Raw genomic sequence first — 15,553 nt, forward strand, 5'->3', positions numbered from 1 at the left:
TTGTTATCAAAAAACTTAAGTGTTGAGATAAATAATCAGCTCAAAGCAGATTCAAAACCAGTTATAATTACGTAAATATACTGGCTCGTCTAATAATATATTTTTTATCATCTCTTTTTAACGTGAAAATTTAAAAAGATTATAGATATAATAAAGGTTGTAAAAAAAAAAATCTAGAGATCTTTATTGTTCTCTAAAGCATCTATTAGGAATGTCTTTTATCCTATGTCTGCACCATATCTACCTGATGTATTTGAAAAGGACGAAAATAGTTTCAAGAAAAGATAAAGAGACGAAAAGATAAAAAGGCATAAAAATTTTTTTTAAAACTTTGTGAGTTCTCGACAAAGCATAATCCAGGGTGCTAAGTGGTTCATCATTCATTTTGCATGTTCATTTATACTGAATTCTAAAATCTTTTGTTCACGATAAAATATGTGTATGTATCTCGCGTAATATCTAAAAAATTCTTATCGTAATACATGATCTTGGATTGATTTGTTAACACAAGTCGAATTATCGCCTGTGTACTCTAATATTTTTAATTGTAAAATTATACATTCTAGTATTATATAATTATATATTATATTTATTATATATGTATATATATCATTTATTATATACCGGGTGTCCCATTTTAAAGGACTCACTCAAATATCTCAGAAACACTGCGTTAAATCAAAAAATGTTTCCTACAAAAGTTGTAGGGTTTCGAGGGGGACATAACATAGTAATATTCATATGACCTTGGGCGGCGTCTCCAAGGTCAAGTGAAGGTGAGAATAAATGTTTTAAATGAAAACCCATATTTTTTATTATAACATCTTTTTCTACTAATTAATTGGAACAACTTTTATCTGAAGCATTTTTTTATTTTCTTCAAATTCATTCTCACCTTTACTTAAGGTTAACCTTCACTAACCTTGGAGACGCCGCCCAAGGTCAAATGAATATTACTATGTTATGTCCCCCTCGAAACCTTACAACTTTTGTAGGAAACATTTTTCGATTTAACGCAGTGTTTCTGACAATGAGATATTTGAGTGGGTCCTTTAAAATGGGACACCTGGTATAATGTATAATAAATTATATATATTATACATTATATAATATATAATATACATTGATATTATACATTATGTATAATAAATTATACACATATAATATTCATTGATTATTGTATTGAAAATTTATAGATTCTAATGACGCTTTTGAAAAAAAATGTTCAAATAACAAGATAACAAACTATATTAATATCGTGTTCAACGTGTAATCTGTCGCAAAAGTGGAGTGTCTATTGTCTTAAGCTTAATGAAAGCAACGTAATATCTCTCTTGAGGGGGCCGTTATTGGGTTTCCAGATGCGGGCAGGCTACAAACTTTCCACGTTGTGTCTGGGTGCGTACGCACCCGTATGCCAAATTCAACATCGCTGATGGCTCGCGGAGAAAAAAATCGTGAATCATCGTTGACTTTGGACGAATCGCAAATAAGCTCTATATCACTCACTCGCAAATTAACCTTCCGCGGTCCGAAATTAATTTCGGCAAGTATGTCTAAGCATTAATAGGCCAGAGCATTAAAAACTTAAAGAACCAAGAAACCTTATTGAAAGAATTCTGTCTCAACTTTAATAATAATAATTTTTAAAAAACACGCATGTCTCTTTGAAAGAATTTTTTGTTTGAAATATATATTTAACGAAAATGTAATTTTTGTCAACTATAAATTATTCGCAGTTTTAAATATTTGGAGAACAATGTGTTGAATTGTCATTGTACCGATTACATTTTCACATAAATTCGCAAAATATGGCAAGATATATTCGGACATTTATATGTATATAATTTTTAGGAAAGGGCTGAACTCTCGGGTCTTTCATCGAGCAACACTGATCGTCGCTCTTGTTCTTTCGGGCCAGTCAAGCGTCGTGTCATTTCTTGCGGAGCGCGGTCTCCCCCTTTGTCACCGTTCGTCATCTTTGGCAAACGGTAAGAAAAAGGACAGAAACATGGAAAGGGGAAAAGAAAAAGAGGCAAAAGGGAAAGAAAGAGAGAAATGATGAGATAAAAGGAGACAGATGAAGAGACAGGTCGCAACGTTGCCGCGTTGCGGTCTGAGAACCCCGAGAAATTGTGCAAAAAACCTTCGGCCAACTCTCATGGAGACCATTCCACTTCTCTTTTTTTCATTTCCAAGGTTTCGGCATATTTTAAATCATTTTTATCGCCGGCAATAAAAAGCTGGTGTTTTTAAATAGTGTGGGTTTACAAATTTACTCCTACATTGTAATAAATACCATTAAATATTATAATGATTACAGTAAACTTTCGGAAAGTTTAGAAGTAGGAAGTCTGCAAAAGATCACGAAATTGGTCGAAACCTCAATTAAATTTATCTAATAGAATTTGTATTGAGAAAGTAAATTCGTTTCATGGAGATGAGAAATTAAGAATTTTCCAACAAATCTTTCACTAAAGGTTCGGAGTCTCCGAGTTGTTTTTGTAAGATTTATGTATGTTCTTATGATTTGTTTGTGATTCCCTGCAAATCTAATAACAAAAAATATTTTTCTTAATCGTCCTTTTCTATTTTAAATTGATTTCGCGGATAAATTAATAACTTTGCACGGCAAAGTGACATCATATTGCCTTTCTGTTATCAAAGTCGGTTTCATTGTTATTTTGAGATAAGGCTATTTCAGTTTTTTTTTTCTCAATTTGCAGTCGCGAGAGACTTGTAAGATAAACCTTTACGCAGAATAATAAACATTACATACGTCGATCGAGAAATAAAATACGTACTTTTTTCTCAGAATTGATGTCAGACGACAGCTAAATAAATATCATTTCACTTGTCCCTATTTTGATGTGGCATGTAAAAAAATTAAAATAAAATTATTTCAACGACAGTTATTTATAGCGTAATTATTTCTCGATAATTTTACACAGCTTACTTTTATATAGCTTACTTTTTTTTATATAGATTTCTATAGTAAAACAACTTGCCAAAGGGAAAATTAAAATTGTTCATTTCAGTTATACTTTTTTTTTTATCTCAGGAAGTGCACGAGAGTGTAAACACATCTTTCTATGAAGTTAAACTTCAGAATAAATGTTGGTTAATGACAAGTAATACGTGACAAATATAATATAAATTCTTACCTTTCTCTACTTTTATATTCTTTACTCACTATTTCTTTATATACATATATAATAATTGCGCGCGCGCACACAGACATAAAAGTACGGCGGTTATTTGAAAACAAAAGTCACTTTTACATTTGAGAAGCTTCGTTAAAATACTGTCATGCGCGCGATCTATATTCTCGCACAAACTTCTTTTCCGTTGCGTGGTATTCATGGAACGAATTGCCTCTTTTTTTCTTTTTAACGCGAAGCGCAATAACGCGCGAGGCCAAGTGGAGAAATAAGCTCTAGAGTCAGTCCTACCCGGGGCGTCAAAACTCTCCTCTCCGGATCGTAGGAATTCCATTCTTTACGATCCATTCGGAAGGAAAATTCCGAGCGCGCAAATAAACGTTACAAACATATAGCGACCGAACGTCAAGCGGTGACACTGACGTCTGACGTTAGCCGCGAGAGCTCGGCTGATGGTGCGATATGATCGAGCACACGAAGGAAGAAAAAAAAAACATTGGGCGACCCGAAGGTCGAATTTTCTCGCTCTTTTCCACTCACCTGCTACGGTCCCGTCGCCAACCGACGTCCCACAAGTTTATCGGCGATTATTTCCAGCCGGTTCGATCGCGCGCACAGAAAACACCATGCAAAAACGCGACACAAAGCGGGAATCACGTGTACGAGTATGAGGCGCACGCACATCGGCAGCAGCACTAACGCAACGCGACGCGACGCGGTGTACAAGCCCGTACACAATACAGATTACAAAAGTATTATGGCCGCGTTCCACGGTCGACGTTTCATGAATGAAACTGAGCGCGCTACTAACCTCGCGTCGTAATTTCGGCCTCCGCGGCCAATGGCTTGCGAATGGTCGTTATATACGTAACGCCATGAACTTGGCAGGCGTCTTGTGATTCGTCGACGAGAGTCCCTCGGTGATTCCGATAGGTGGCCGCCAGGCGACCGATTGTCACGAACTACGATACAGTATAGATGCATGTACTACTCAATTGGCTTGTGTTGCGGACTATAGGTTTGTTCTTTTTAGCTGCACTGGTGCACTAGTGCACACTGGTGCAATAAGTTAAGGCTCATTCGGACAGGACGCGTCAAGCAGCGAGCAGCAACCATTCAACAACCAATAAGCGAGGTAATATTAGCAATGGCATAAAAAATATTGCCTCGCTTATTGGTTGCTGCTCGCTGCTTGACGCTTGACGCGTCCTGTCTGAATGAGCCTTAAGGGTCATTCCACAATTGCCCTCGTTACCAGTTGACAATTGCGGATTGACCAATCAGAGCAAAGCTACTTGTCAGCTGATTGTGACAATCCGCAATTGTCAACTGGCAACGAGGGCATTTGCAACCTATTGTGAAATGACCCTAAAAGCGAGACAAATGTATTTTAGGCTTGTTTTCTATTCCTGCACTGATGAACTGGTGCAATAAGTTAAAATGAGACAAGTATATTTTGTCTCACTCTAACTTATTGTACCAGTGTGCACAGTTCAGCCAGTGCAGGAATAGAAAACAAGGCTTTTGTTTCACTCTAACTTATTGCACTAGTTCATCTAGTGCAATTAAAAAGAACAAACCTTATTTGTTATGTATTTTTCGTTAGCCATCAAAGTTCAGAGAATAAAATATATATATGTAAAAAATTACGAAAATTATTTCTGAGAGAGACATTAGTTTTTTGCATGGACGTAAGAATACCTGGACGGAGCGTAAAGTACCCTTTTAGACGCGGGGAGTAGTTCCTGAGGGGTGAGAGGTCTACGGTTGCGTCCATTTTAGATGCCTCAGATTTAGCGTCTATTTTCACGTCGCACGACGTTAATCGAGACACACAGATTTGTATAGACATCTGTGTTGAGCCATTTCCCTTCACCCTTTGTGCTTCACCCCCGCAGTATTGCGTTCCGTCTAGGTATTCTTATGTCTATGGTTTTTTGTTTTATTTTTATTTTTATCTTTGGATTGCAAAATGTCAGCTCCTTAGAGATTTTCATTGGCCGCGTTCAGCAGAAAAAGCAGCTTTGCAACTGTTGTAAAATTCGTGAATCTGATTGGTGTATTCTCTTAGGTTCAGCTAAGATGAAGAGAATACACCAATCAGATTCACGAATTTTACAACAGTTGCAAAGCTGCTTTTTCTGCTGAACGCGTCCATTGACAGTTCGTTGCAAATCCGTCGATCAGAATCCACCAATCATAAGACGAGTCTTTGTGGATAACTGTCAATGTATATCGGATCGTATAGAAAAAGGCGGGCTGCGGCTGCGAACAACAATGACAGACGAGGAACAATAACAATTTGTACAAACACGCTGTAAACAGCTGTTTAATAGTTTCTAAGATTTTTATCGATGTTATTAAACTTGATTATTACTATTTATTCAGTGTATTGTTAAATAAGTATCGCTTTTATTGTGTATTTTCGCAATGGAAACTTTGCAAAACACGGGAGCTTTTCGACCTCCTAAGGCGAATAATAAAAATCCAAATCAAGAAGCCAATTCGGGGTATGATAAATAATTTTAAATTGTTTTGTGCGTATTTATTTAATTACATTTTTCTCTAATCTTGAAACATTTTAGGGAAAATGCATTGGGAAGATTGCTTGAGATCAAAGAGGATATTAAAATTGATGCTGCATATGGATTTCGTAGAGTTACTGATTCCAAAGAGAGAGTAGGATTTCTTCTTAATATGCACGCGGTAAAGGAATTTGAAAAAAATATGACATAAACTTGTGCCTTATAATTAGGATAAAATATTTATTTTGATGTTTTTTTGCATAGACTGAAATTGTAGAAGATGATAAGCGTCTACTGAGTGGCGTAGATTATTATTTTATAGAAGAAGACGCTACCAGATTTAAAGTGTCGTTGCCATATTCACCATACTTTTACATTTTATGTCGTAAAGATACATTCGAAGAAGTGTCAACATTTCTATCTAAAAAGTACATGGGTCTTTTAACAAAAATTGAATCTACTTACAAAGAAGATCTTGATTTAGTAAGATGTATATTTAATCAATATATACTTTTAGAGGGATACTATTTCTTTTCTTTTATTAAAATGTAATTGTTTCTTTTCTTTAATTTTAGGCTAATCATTTGATTGGTTTGAAACAAAAATACTTGAAGCTTTCTTTTGCAAATACTGTTGACTTAACAAAAGTTAAGCGGGATATTATGCGTGTTGTTAAAGTTAATAAAGAGCGAGAAAAAAGTAATACTTACTATACAGACATGTTAGCAACTACATTGCAGCCAAGTGATAAAGAGGATAATAAGCAAACTTTAGATCATATGGACAATATTCTTGATATTAGGTAGTTATATTTTTTCTGTTTTAATATTTATTTTTTAATCTCTTGATATTTTTTGAATTTTTAAATTATTTTTAAAAATTTTTACTATTTTACATAATACATAATGTATATATTACATAAAATTTGATTCTGTAAATTTGATTCTTTATATAGAGAATATGATGTACCTCATCACGTTCGAGTATCTATAGATTGTAACATCTTTTGTGGAACTTGGTACTCTGTAAAAACCAGAGGAAGTGACCCACCGATAATTGTGCGAAAGGAGGATATAATTGAACCACCCGAACCAATTGTGTTGGCATATGATATTGAAACTACAAAACTGCCACTAAAGTTTCCAGATGCCAGTATTGATCAGATTATGATGATATCTTATATGATTGATGGACAGGTAATATATTATGTAGACAAAATAAATAATGCTTATGAATCATTCACCTTTTTTTCAATTAAAAAGAAATATGCATAAATTATTGTTCTTCTATCACTTTCGAAGGTAGTTTGTATGAAATATGTTTATTCTAGGGATACTTGATAACAAATAGAGAATTAGTGTCAGCAGATATACGAAATTTCGAGTATACACCAAAACCAGAATTCGAAGGTCCTTTTACAATATTTAATGAACCTAATGAGAAGGCAACAATAATAAGATTTTTCGATCATATTAATGAAATAAGACCGCATATATTTGTAACATATAACGGTGATTTCTTTGACTGGCCATTCGTTGAAGCACGAGCAGCTGTGCATAACATGGATATGAAAGAGAGAATTGGTTTCTCTAAAAATCGCGAAGGAGTTTATGTCAACAGAGCTGCTATGCATATGGATTGTTTATGGTAAATATTCTAGAAAATGTATAGAATAGAAAGTATATTGTTATACAATGTATTATTGGAAATATTTTTATCAAGTGAAATATTTTCTGTCTAGTTGGGTGAGACGTGATTCGTATCTACCAGTGGGTTCTCAGAATTTAAAAGCTGTTGCTAAAGCTAAGTTAAGATATGATCCGGTGGAACTCGACCCGGAAGATATGTGCAGATTAGCATCGGAAGAGCCGGAAGTACTCGCGAATTATTCCGTTTCTGATGCTGTGGCAACATTTTATCTTTATCAAAAGTATATTCATCCATTCATATTTGCGTTAAGCACTATTATTCCTATGGAACCCGATGAAGTAAGAAAAATATATATATAATATATCATATAAAAATATATAAATATATTGCAATTGATGTACACGCTTTTGCTAAAAAGATAATCTCGACATTTCGATTATCTCTAGGTGCTCAGAAAAGGATCCGGTACACTGTGCGAATCACTTCTCATGGTACAGGCTTTTAATGCTAATATTATATTTCCTAACAAACAAGAGACCGAACTAAATAAACTGACAAAAGATGGCCATTTATTGGATCAAGAAACTTATGTGGGTGGACACGTGGAAGCTTTGGAGTCTGGTGTCTTCAGAGCTGATATTCCCTGCCGTTTCAAAATTATTCCAAATGCCGTAAATGAATTAATCAATGGTGTAGAAAATGCCTTGAAACATACGATACATGAAGAGGAGAAAGTACCTATTGAAATGGTTACGAATTTTGATGAAATAGTAGAGGAAGTTAAAGGAAAATTGAGAGAGCTTCGAGATCAACCTTTGAGATTAGAAAATCCTGTAATTTATCACTTGGATGTAGGCGCTATGTATCCGAATATTATTTTGACTAACAGATTGCAACCCTCTGCAACAGTAAACGAAATGGATTGCGCGGTATGCGATTATAATAAACCTGACGCTCTTTGTCAAAGAAAGATGAAATGGATGTGGAGGGGCGAATATTGTAAGTTTAAGTTTAATATCTTACCATATAAAACATTTCTACATATGTTATTATTTTTTCTCTCTTAATTTGAGAAACGTGTAACTCGATTATTATTTGTAATTAACAAATTTCAGTGGCTGCAAGTTTGGGTGAATATCAAAGAATAAAACAACAGCTAGAGACTGAAAGATTTCCACCGCAATTCCCTGGTGGTGCCAAGAGAGCTTTCCACGAATTAACCACGAAAGAACAAGCCACGTTTCAGAAAAATAGGCTTACTGAATATTGCAAAAAGGCTTATAAGAAAGTAAAAATTACCAGAATGGAAGAGAGAACGCAGACAATCTGTCAGAAAGAGAATTCGTTTTATGTAGACACTGTGAGAGCGTTCAGAGACAGAAGATATGAATATAAAGGGTTAACTAAAGTTGCTAAACAGCAAGTAGCAGCGGCAATCGCGAAAGGAGATGCAGCTGATATAAAATCTGCCAAGAATAGAGAAATTTTATACGATTCTCTTCAACTTGCTCATAAATGTATCCTGAATTCCTTTTATGGCTACGTTATGCGAAAGGGGTAAGAAAGAGAAAAAGAGAAAGTTAAAATATATAATATAAAAATATATATTTTAATGTTATATTTTTTACCAATCTTATTATATTCTTGTCGAATTTATTATTTTTTTTTATAATCAAGCTAAAACTTTAATTACTTTAAAATTATACTTTAAAATTGTTACAGGGCACGATGGCACAGCATGGAAATGGGTGGTATCGTATGTTATACAGGAGCCCATATTATCATGAAAGCTAGAGAAATTATAGAACAGATTGGTCGCCCACTGGAACTCGATACTGATGGTATATGGTGCATATTACCTGCATCTTTTCCAGACAACATTGTAGTTCACACTACACACGAAAAGAAGCCAAAATTTACGATTTCTTATCCGAATGCAGTTCTCAATTTCATGGTGAAAGTAAGTATAACTTTTATAGATGTTATGTTTTTTTTTAATTTTTAAATTTTTCTTTTAATCGATTTTTTATGCAGGATCAATTTACCAATAAAGTATACCATGATCTCGTGGATAAAGACAATTTAACATACGAAATCAGAAATGAGAATTCGATATTTTTCGAAGTCGACGGTCCATATCTAGCCATGGTGTTGCCCGCTGCCAAGGAAGAAGGAAAAAAGTTGAAGAAACGATACGCGGTTTTTAATTTTGATGGTTCGTTGGCCGAACTAAAAGGATTCGAGGTGAAGAGGAGAGGCGAACTGCAACTGATCAAAATTTTTCAAGCCTCCGTTTTTGAATCTTTTTTAAAGGGTAACACGTTGGAAGAATGTTACGCCTCGGTTGCAAAGGACGCAGATTATTGGCTCGATTTACTTTATAGTAAATGTGCGAATATGCCCGATTCTGAATTATTCGAGCTTATATCCGAGAACAAGTCTATGTCGCGTAAATTGGAAGAATACGGTGCGCAAAAGTCCACGTCGATTTCTACAGCGAAAAGACTAGCCGAATTCTTGGGAGACGAGATGGTTAAAGATGCGGGTTTAGCTTGTCGATATATTATAGCGAATAAACCGCAAAGCGCACCAGTTACCGAGCGCGCGATACCGTTGGCCATCTTTCAATCGGAACCAGCTGTCCGTAGACATTATCTGAAAAAATGGTTGAAAGATCCCACTTTGTACAGTGACAATATAAGAGACATTTTGGACTGGAATTATTACATCGAACGACTCGGGAGTGCCATCCAAAAAATAATCACTATACCAGCGGCAATGCAAGGTTTATCTAATCCAGTCCCGCGAGTACAGCATCCGCCTTGGTTACACAAGAAAATATCGGAGAAGAGTATGTCTCATCGTCAGAAAAAGATTACGGACATATTTACTGTAGCAGCTAAGACTTTTCAACAGACTGCCGATAGTATCGAAGAACCTCGTGATATCGAAGATCTCGCAAGACCATCAACTAGCTTCAAGAATCTGTCAGTCTCGGTCGTTAACAAAAGAAAACGACAGCATATAGAAGAGGATGAAGTGGTTAGAGCCAGAAGTTGGAAAGAAGCTTTGGGTTCACCTCCTCCCAGAGGACAAACGAAAGAAGAGAAGATCAAATGGTTGGAGTTTCATAAGAAAAAATGGGCCTATCAGGCCAAACAGAGGTATCAGCATCGGCAGAAGAGGAGCAAGACGGATGAGAACGACGGAATCACCTGGGGAGTTATACGAAATACGAATACATCTACTATGACCGGCTTCCTAAGACGCGCTCAAAGGAAATTGTTGGAAACTCCTTGGCAAATCATTCAGTTATCGGAGACAGGCGAACCTGGCATGTTTCGATTATGGATATTGGTCGATACGCAGCTGCATCAAGTGCGTCTCGTAGTACCCCGCGTATTTTACTTAAACACCCGTAAAGCAAGACCGGATCCAGGGCCAAACGAACTCTGGAAGAAGAGCTTCAAATCGTTACCGCGTTCTCGCCCAGTGTACAATTTGTATCGGTATTCTCTGCCGGAATCTCTGTTTCAGGAGCACAGTCGAGAGCTCTTGGAGGACTTGAGTAAACCAGAAATTGAAGGGATTTACGAGACACAAATGTCGTTAGAGTTTCGGGCTATATTGCAGCTGGGATGCGTGTGCATAGTCGATTCGCGTGCCGCGCGTAAAATGGCAGACGGAGCCGACACTTTCACATTGGATCATTTGGAATTCAAGAGCATCGCCTTGCAGCCTTACCTCAAGCAAACCCAATCAATCAACTATATATTTCTGTATCATCATTGGAGTTCGAACCATCAGAGAGCCTTGTGGGGTTTATTTTTAAGCGCCAGCAAGCGAGGTCACATATTTGTCTTAGATTCGGTTGCTGCTCCCAATCAGCTGTCGAACATGAATACATTGTATACGCAGGAACGCAAAGCAACGTTGGAGAAGATTGGCGAGGACAACGTAAACAGACTGCCTACGACCATGCAATTCGTGATCCAGGTTGAAACAAACTTTCAACAAGTATGCCGTACATTGCAAGCGGCCTTGACGACGTATAAAAACGAAGGTCACGGCGCGACGATCATCATCAGTCAAACCGCCCTCGACAGGACGGTGTTGACTACCGAGATGCCGCTGCTCAATGAATTTCCTCTCGTCAGCACACACGTGCGCGACGTGGAGAATCTGTACGGTACGCTAGAATGGCAGAAGATAGGTGCGAAGATGATGGTCAGGCATTACTTGAAGAGTCAGCAGATCGTCGAACTAATGGCGGAACAATGTCGCTTCTTCCACGCGCCTATCGGCAACATATCCGCGGATCCTACTCTCTTCGGCGCTGATCTATTCTACGCCAGACACTTGCACAGGAACAACTTTGTCCTGTGGTGCTCACCCACGGAGAAACCTGATTTAGGCGGCAGCGAGAACGACGACAACAGATTACTGACGGATTTCGAGGAAAGCTCGAGTTGCGCCGCGAACAATCCAGGAACGTATTCCAGTGTTTGCGTCCAGCTGGATGTGGAAAGTCTGGCGGTCAACGCGTTGCTGCAGTACCATCATATTCACGACATAGACGGAACCAGTACGTTCGTGGCGTTTCACAATCAACAACGTCCGTCCGTTCAGGTCAGCGATACGTAAAATTCATTATATTTTCAACTTAATTAACGATAGAATCTTTCGAGAATTTTTGCAGCATCTATGTTCCCTCTCTGATTCGAAATGTTATAATTATATTTGGAACTTTTCCACAGGATATGGCAACGGGTGATTCTGCTGCGATTATTCCCAGCTACGATGAAATCACCCTTTGCAATCCGGCGTTCAAGACGTTGCGAAGCATGGTGAACGCATGGTTGATCGAAGTCTCTGTTTATAAGAATGTGTTCGCAGACTATCAGCTGATTCACTTTTATCGGTATGTTTGCGCTATTTGATATATTATTAATTATGCGTATACTATTTTTTGTATAATATATGTATATATAAAAACACGTACACGTTTATGTGATTTCAGATGGCTAAGATCTTCGAGTGCTTTACTTTATGATCCTGCTTTACGGCGTACTTTACACACCTATATGAAAAAATTATACATACAATTAATAGCGCAATTCAAGACATTAGGCTGTATTATAGTATTTGCAAACTTTAACAAAATTATCGTGTGCACAAAGAAGAGATCCGTAGCCGATGCTTTAGGCTATATGGAATTTGTTGTTCAAACCATAAGAAACAAAGAGTTATTCCACGGTATCGAAATTACATACGACCAATGCTGGGAATATCTGATATGGCTTGACTTGGTATGTTATTATTTGCATGAAACTAATATTAATATTATTTAAAAATTTATTTGAATTACGTTTCTATATTTTGATCACATTAATCATCGTAACTCATGATAATAAATAAAGTATATCTAATTTATTAAACAGCACAATCATGCCGGTATTAAAGGACAACTATCAAAAGATGATTCGAGAGACAATGAAAATACCGAAAATGATGATAATGATGATATGGTAAATATTTTTATAAATATTTTTCTAAATTGCACTAATATACTTTTTATTTTATAGTGATATTCTATTATCGAACTATTTATTTGTAATTGAATTTTTATTTAGCCTGAAATAGTCATGAGTTGGAGTTTAATGGAATGTTTGCCTAAGGAATCAGGCTGTCAAGCGAGTTTCAACGCTGTAATAGCAGGATATATAAACATGATATATCGGTATATAATTGAGAATGAAGGCAATAATACTGGAAGACCTAGAAGAAGACAGAGTCAAAGTCAGTCCTTTATAGCACCACTTGGTTTAGGTGCATTGGAAAATACAGCCGAATTCGCGAAAAAATTGATATCAGGCGAAATATCTCAAAGATTATTCAAGTGTGTATATAATTATATATTTTACACAATTTTTCTCATAAAATTTAAAGCAGACTAAAAAGTTTTTATTATTTTAATTTACTATTTTTAGAATAACGCAAAAGATACATCGTAATTTGCCCGAAAAAACGTTAACTTTCAAAGAATATCCTAATCTGGACATGAATGGGAAAGAAAATACAAAGATTAATCCTGCCCTTGAATTAATCAAAGCAGTATGCAAGGTAACAATTATACACTTATTAAACCTACTTTCTCGAACAATCAAGATAATTACTCGAAAAACTAGAATTTTTTATCTATTTCAGGTTTTATCTCTGGACAAAGAACTGGAACACGAAGTTCATAACTTGAAGACTAATCTATTACGACTGATTGGAGTCGGCAGTTATAGCGATAATGTTGAATGGAAGGAACCATGTATTTCTCTCATTCTACCAGAAATTATATGCAAAGCATGTAACCATACGAGAGATGTTGATCTCTGTAGAGATGAACATTTCACAACTGAAAATAATAGGTATGTCAGATAATATAAGTGATATAATTATTAAGATTGATGTAATTATTAAGATGAAGATTACCTTGAATTATTATTATTACAGGCACATGTGGAAATGTCCTATCTGTGATACTTCTTACGACAATACAGAAATAGAATTTTTACTAATTGATAAATTAAACCGCAAAAGTATGGGTTACGTATTGCAAGATCTACAATGTCGAAAATGTAAGGAAATCAAGAGAGAAAACATGAACATACTGTGCTCTTGCTCAGGTGAATACGATAATTTAATTCCATGTGATGAAGTTAAAATGCTTGTAAATATATGCAAATCTGTAGCCAGCAAATGTAAAATGAATATTTTAGCAGAGATAGTAGATAACACAAAACTCTTTACTGGTTAAAAATAAAATCAAAAATAGTTTTTATGTTTTACATTTTACATGACTAAATTAGTTTTTTAATTTGCTGTGGATTATTCAGGTTGACAAAAAAAAATTAATAATTCAGCTATAGTAGTATGTTTATTTTTTTAAATTACTTAATATTTAATGGTTTGATGGACCATCGGTACATGAATATTCTATAATACATGTTAATATATATTTTTACTTTTTATCAAGCCCAGTATCCACAGATGGGTCTAAAACACAAAGTGTAATGCATTATTTTACATCATTTTAACTATATGTACATGTTTGTATAACAGTTACATAGAAGTACAATTTTTGTAATAACTCTCGAGTATAAAAGTAATAGATATCTGTTTGATAAAATCAAACTATAAGTCAAAATTGCATACCATCAAATTTGAACTGAGGAAATTGTGTCATGTCTACTCCTTTATCACCACCGTACTGTACATACAGTTTATCTAGTTCAGACTGTCGTTCATTTATTATTTCTGGACTGGGATCAACTAATTTTCCAGCTCTTAAATTAAAAAGATTTCTTTGTGATATAAAACTTAAATACATAATTTTTTATTTTAATCAATTACTCTTTCCTATATATAATGTAATATATAATAATAATCATAAAAATAGCTGCACTAGTTAAATTATTTGAATTAATATATCAAATTTACTGATTCTTTAGCTGCATGAAATGTTTCTTATATTTTTTATTTTATTTTTAAAATTACTATATTGTATATAATAGCTCAAAGAGTGCACTTACGTGCTTTTCGACTTGTACTCTCTGAGTTTGTCGAGGAAAAGCTGTTGTATGGGATCAGTTGCTTTTTGCAATGCAGGGATATTAGTACTGATATTACGTTTTACAGTTTTCGGCAAACTAGCGAGTCGTGATCTCAACATGGTTGCCTGAAAAAGAGATTACACACAATTTTTTAAATGGAATTTATATATATTTTATCAATTGTCAACAAGTAATTTCTTCTCGTTACATAACAAGTACAAACTATTAAACTAATGTCTTAAATTATGTTTATTAAAAAAAAGCATTTTTAAATCGTATATTCTAATACAAATATCGAATTTAATTAGAACACTGATAAAAAAATCAATCATTTATTGAATCTTACGTAATAAATGCAATGACATTTGTTAAGGTTAGTTTCGTTTAGAATGGATTGAACTTAAAAGAATTAATTAAATACAAACCAATTAACTCATAAATAAATTAATTATGCAATAACACAATATCATGAAAATTTCATACTATATATATCAACAGTATGTGTCTAAAATAAATAATTACTTTTTTTAGCATCTACAATTCTCCGAATTTTCTTCTCGACTACAAGATTGTTGCAAAAGAAACTAGAGAACATAAAGGCCCTATTACAAAA

The 15,553-nt window shown here is 35.0% G+C and overlaps 3 protein-coding genes across 6 annotated transcripts in view; 1 reads left to right on the forward strand and 2 right to left on the reverse strand.

The window, feature by feature from the left end:
- Window positions 1-4,004, reverse strand: part of Pnt (ETS transcription factor pointed) — a 106,145-nt gene extending 102,141 nt beyond the window's left edge. Inside the window, exon 1 of one of the 3 annotated variants that reach the window (XM_083047451.1) lies at window positions 3,702-4,004. The gene's annotated coding sequence lies outside the window, so the exon portion shown is untranslated. Of the gene's footprint in view, window positions 1-3,164; window positions 3,185-3,701 lie in introns of those variants that run through there. The other 2 variants (XM_083047456.1, XM_083047452.1) reach the window with 2 other exon arrangements.
- Window positions 4,005-5,413: 1,409 nt separating this feature from the next.
- On the forward strand, window positions 5,414-14,732 carry Dnapol-epsilon255 (DNA polymerase epsilon catalytic subunit 1). Its single transcript, XM_083048220.1, has 18 exons — window positions 5,414-5,671; window positions 5,747-5,867; window positions 5,951-6,169; window positions 6,262-6,488; window positions 6,642-6,882; window positions 7,017-7,333; window positions 7,428-7,674; window positions 7,783-8,335; window positions 8,452-8,893; window positions 9,059-9,296; window positions 9,371-11,965; window positions 12,094-12,257; window positions 12,357-12,645; window positions 12,778-12,864; window positions 12,970-13,235; window positions 13,327-13,459; window positions 13,544-13,755; window positions 13,841-14,732. The coding sequence occupies exons 1-18, from the start codon at window positions 5,592-5,594 to the stop codon at window positions 14,142-14,144; spliced, it is 6,735 nt and encodes a 2,244-aa protein (XP_082904346.1). The 5' UTR covers window positions 5,414-5,591; the 3' UTR covers window positions 14,145-14,732.
- Window positions 14,246-15,528, reverse strand: LOC145941865 (ATP synthase-coupling factor 6, mitochondrial). Of its 2 annotated transcripts, none has more exons than XM_083048228.1 (4): window positions 15,463-15,528; window positions 14,920-15,065; window positions 14,543-14,673; window positions 14,246-14,383 (listed from the first exon to the last, which is right to left on the reverse strand). In XM_083048228.1, the coding sequence occupies exons 1-4, from the start codon at window positions 15,472-15,474 to the stop codon at window positions 14,349-14,351; spliced, it is 324 nt and encodes a 107-aa protein (XP_082904354.1). In that variant the 5' UTR covers window positions 15,475-15,528; the 3' UTR covers window positions 14,246-14,348. The 2 variants fall into 2 exon arrangements, with proteins under 2 accessions (XP_082904354.1, XP_082904355.1); XM_083048229.1 differs by having other exon boundaries at window positions 15,366-15,486.
- Window positions 15,529-15,553: the final 25 nt, after the last annotated feature.

Source organism: Prenolepis imparis, unplaced genomic scaffold, assembly GCF_030444845.1.
Source record: "Prenolepis imparis isolate NDT839.2.m4 unplaced genomic scaffold, iyPreImpa1.0 SCAF_10, whole genome shotgun sequence".
In the NCBI taxonomy this organism is placed as follows: domain Eukaryota; kingdom Metazoa; phylum Arthropoda; class Insecta; order Hymenoptera; family Formicidae; genus Prenolepis; species Prenolepis imparis.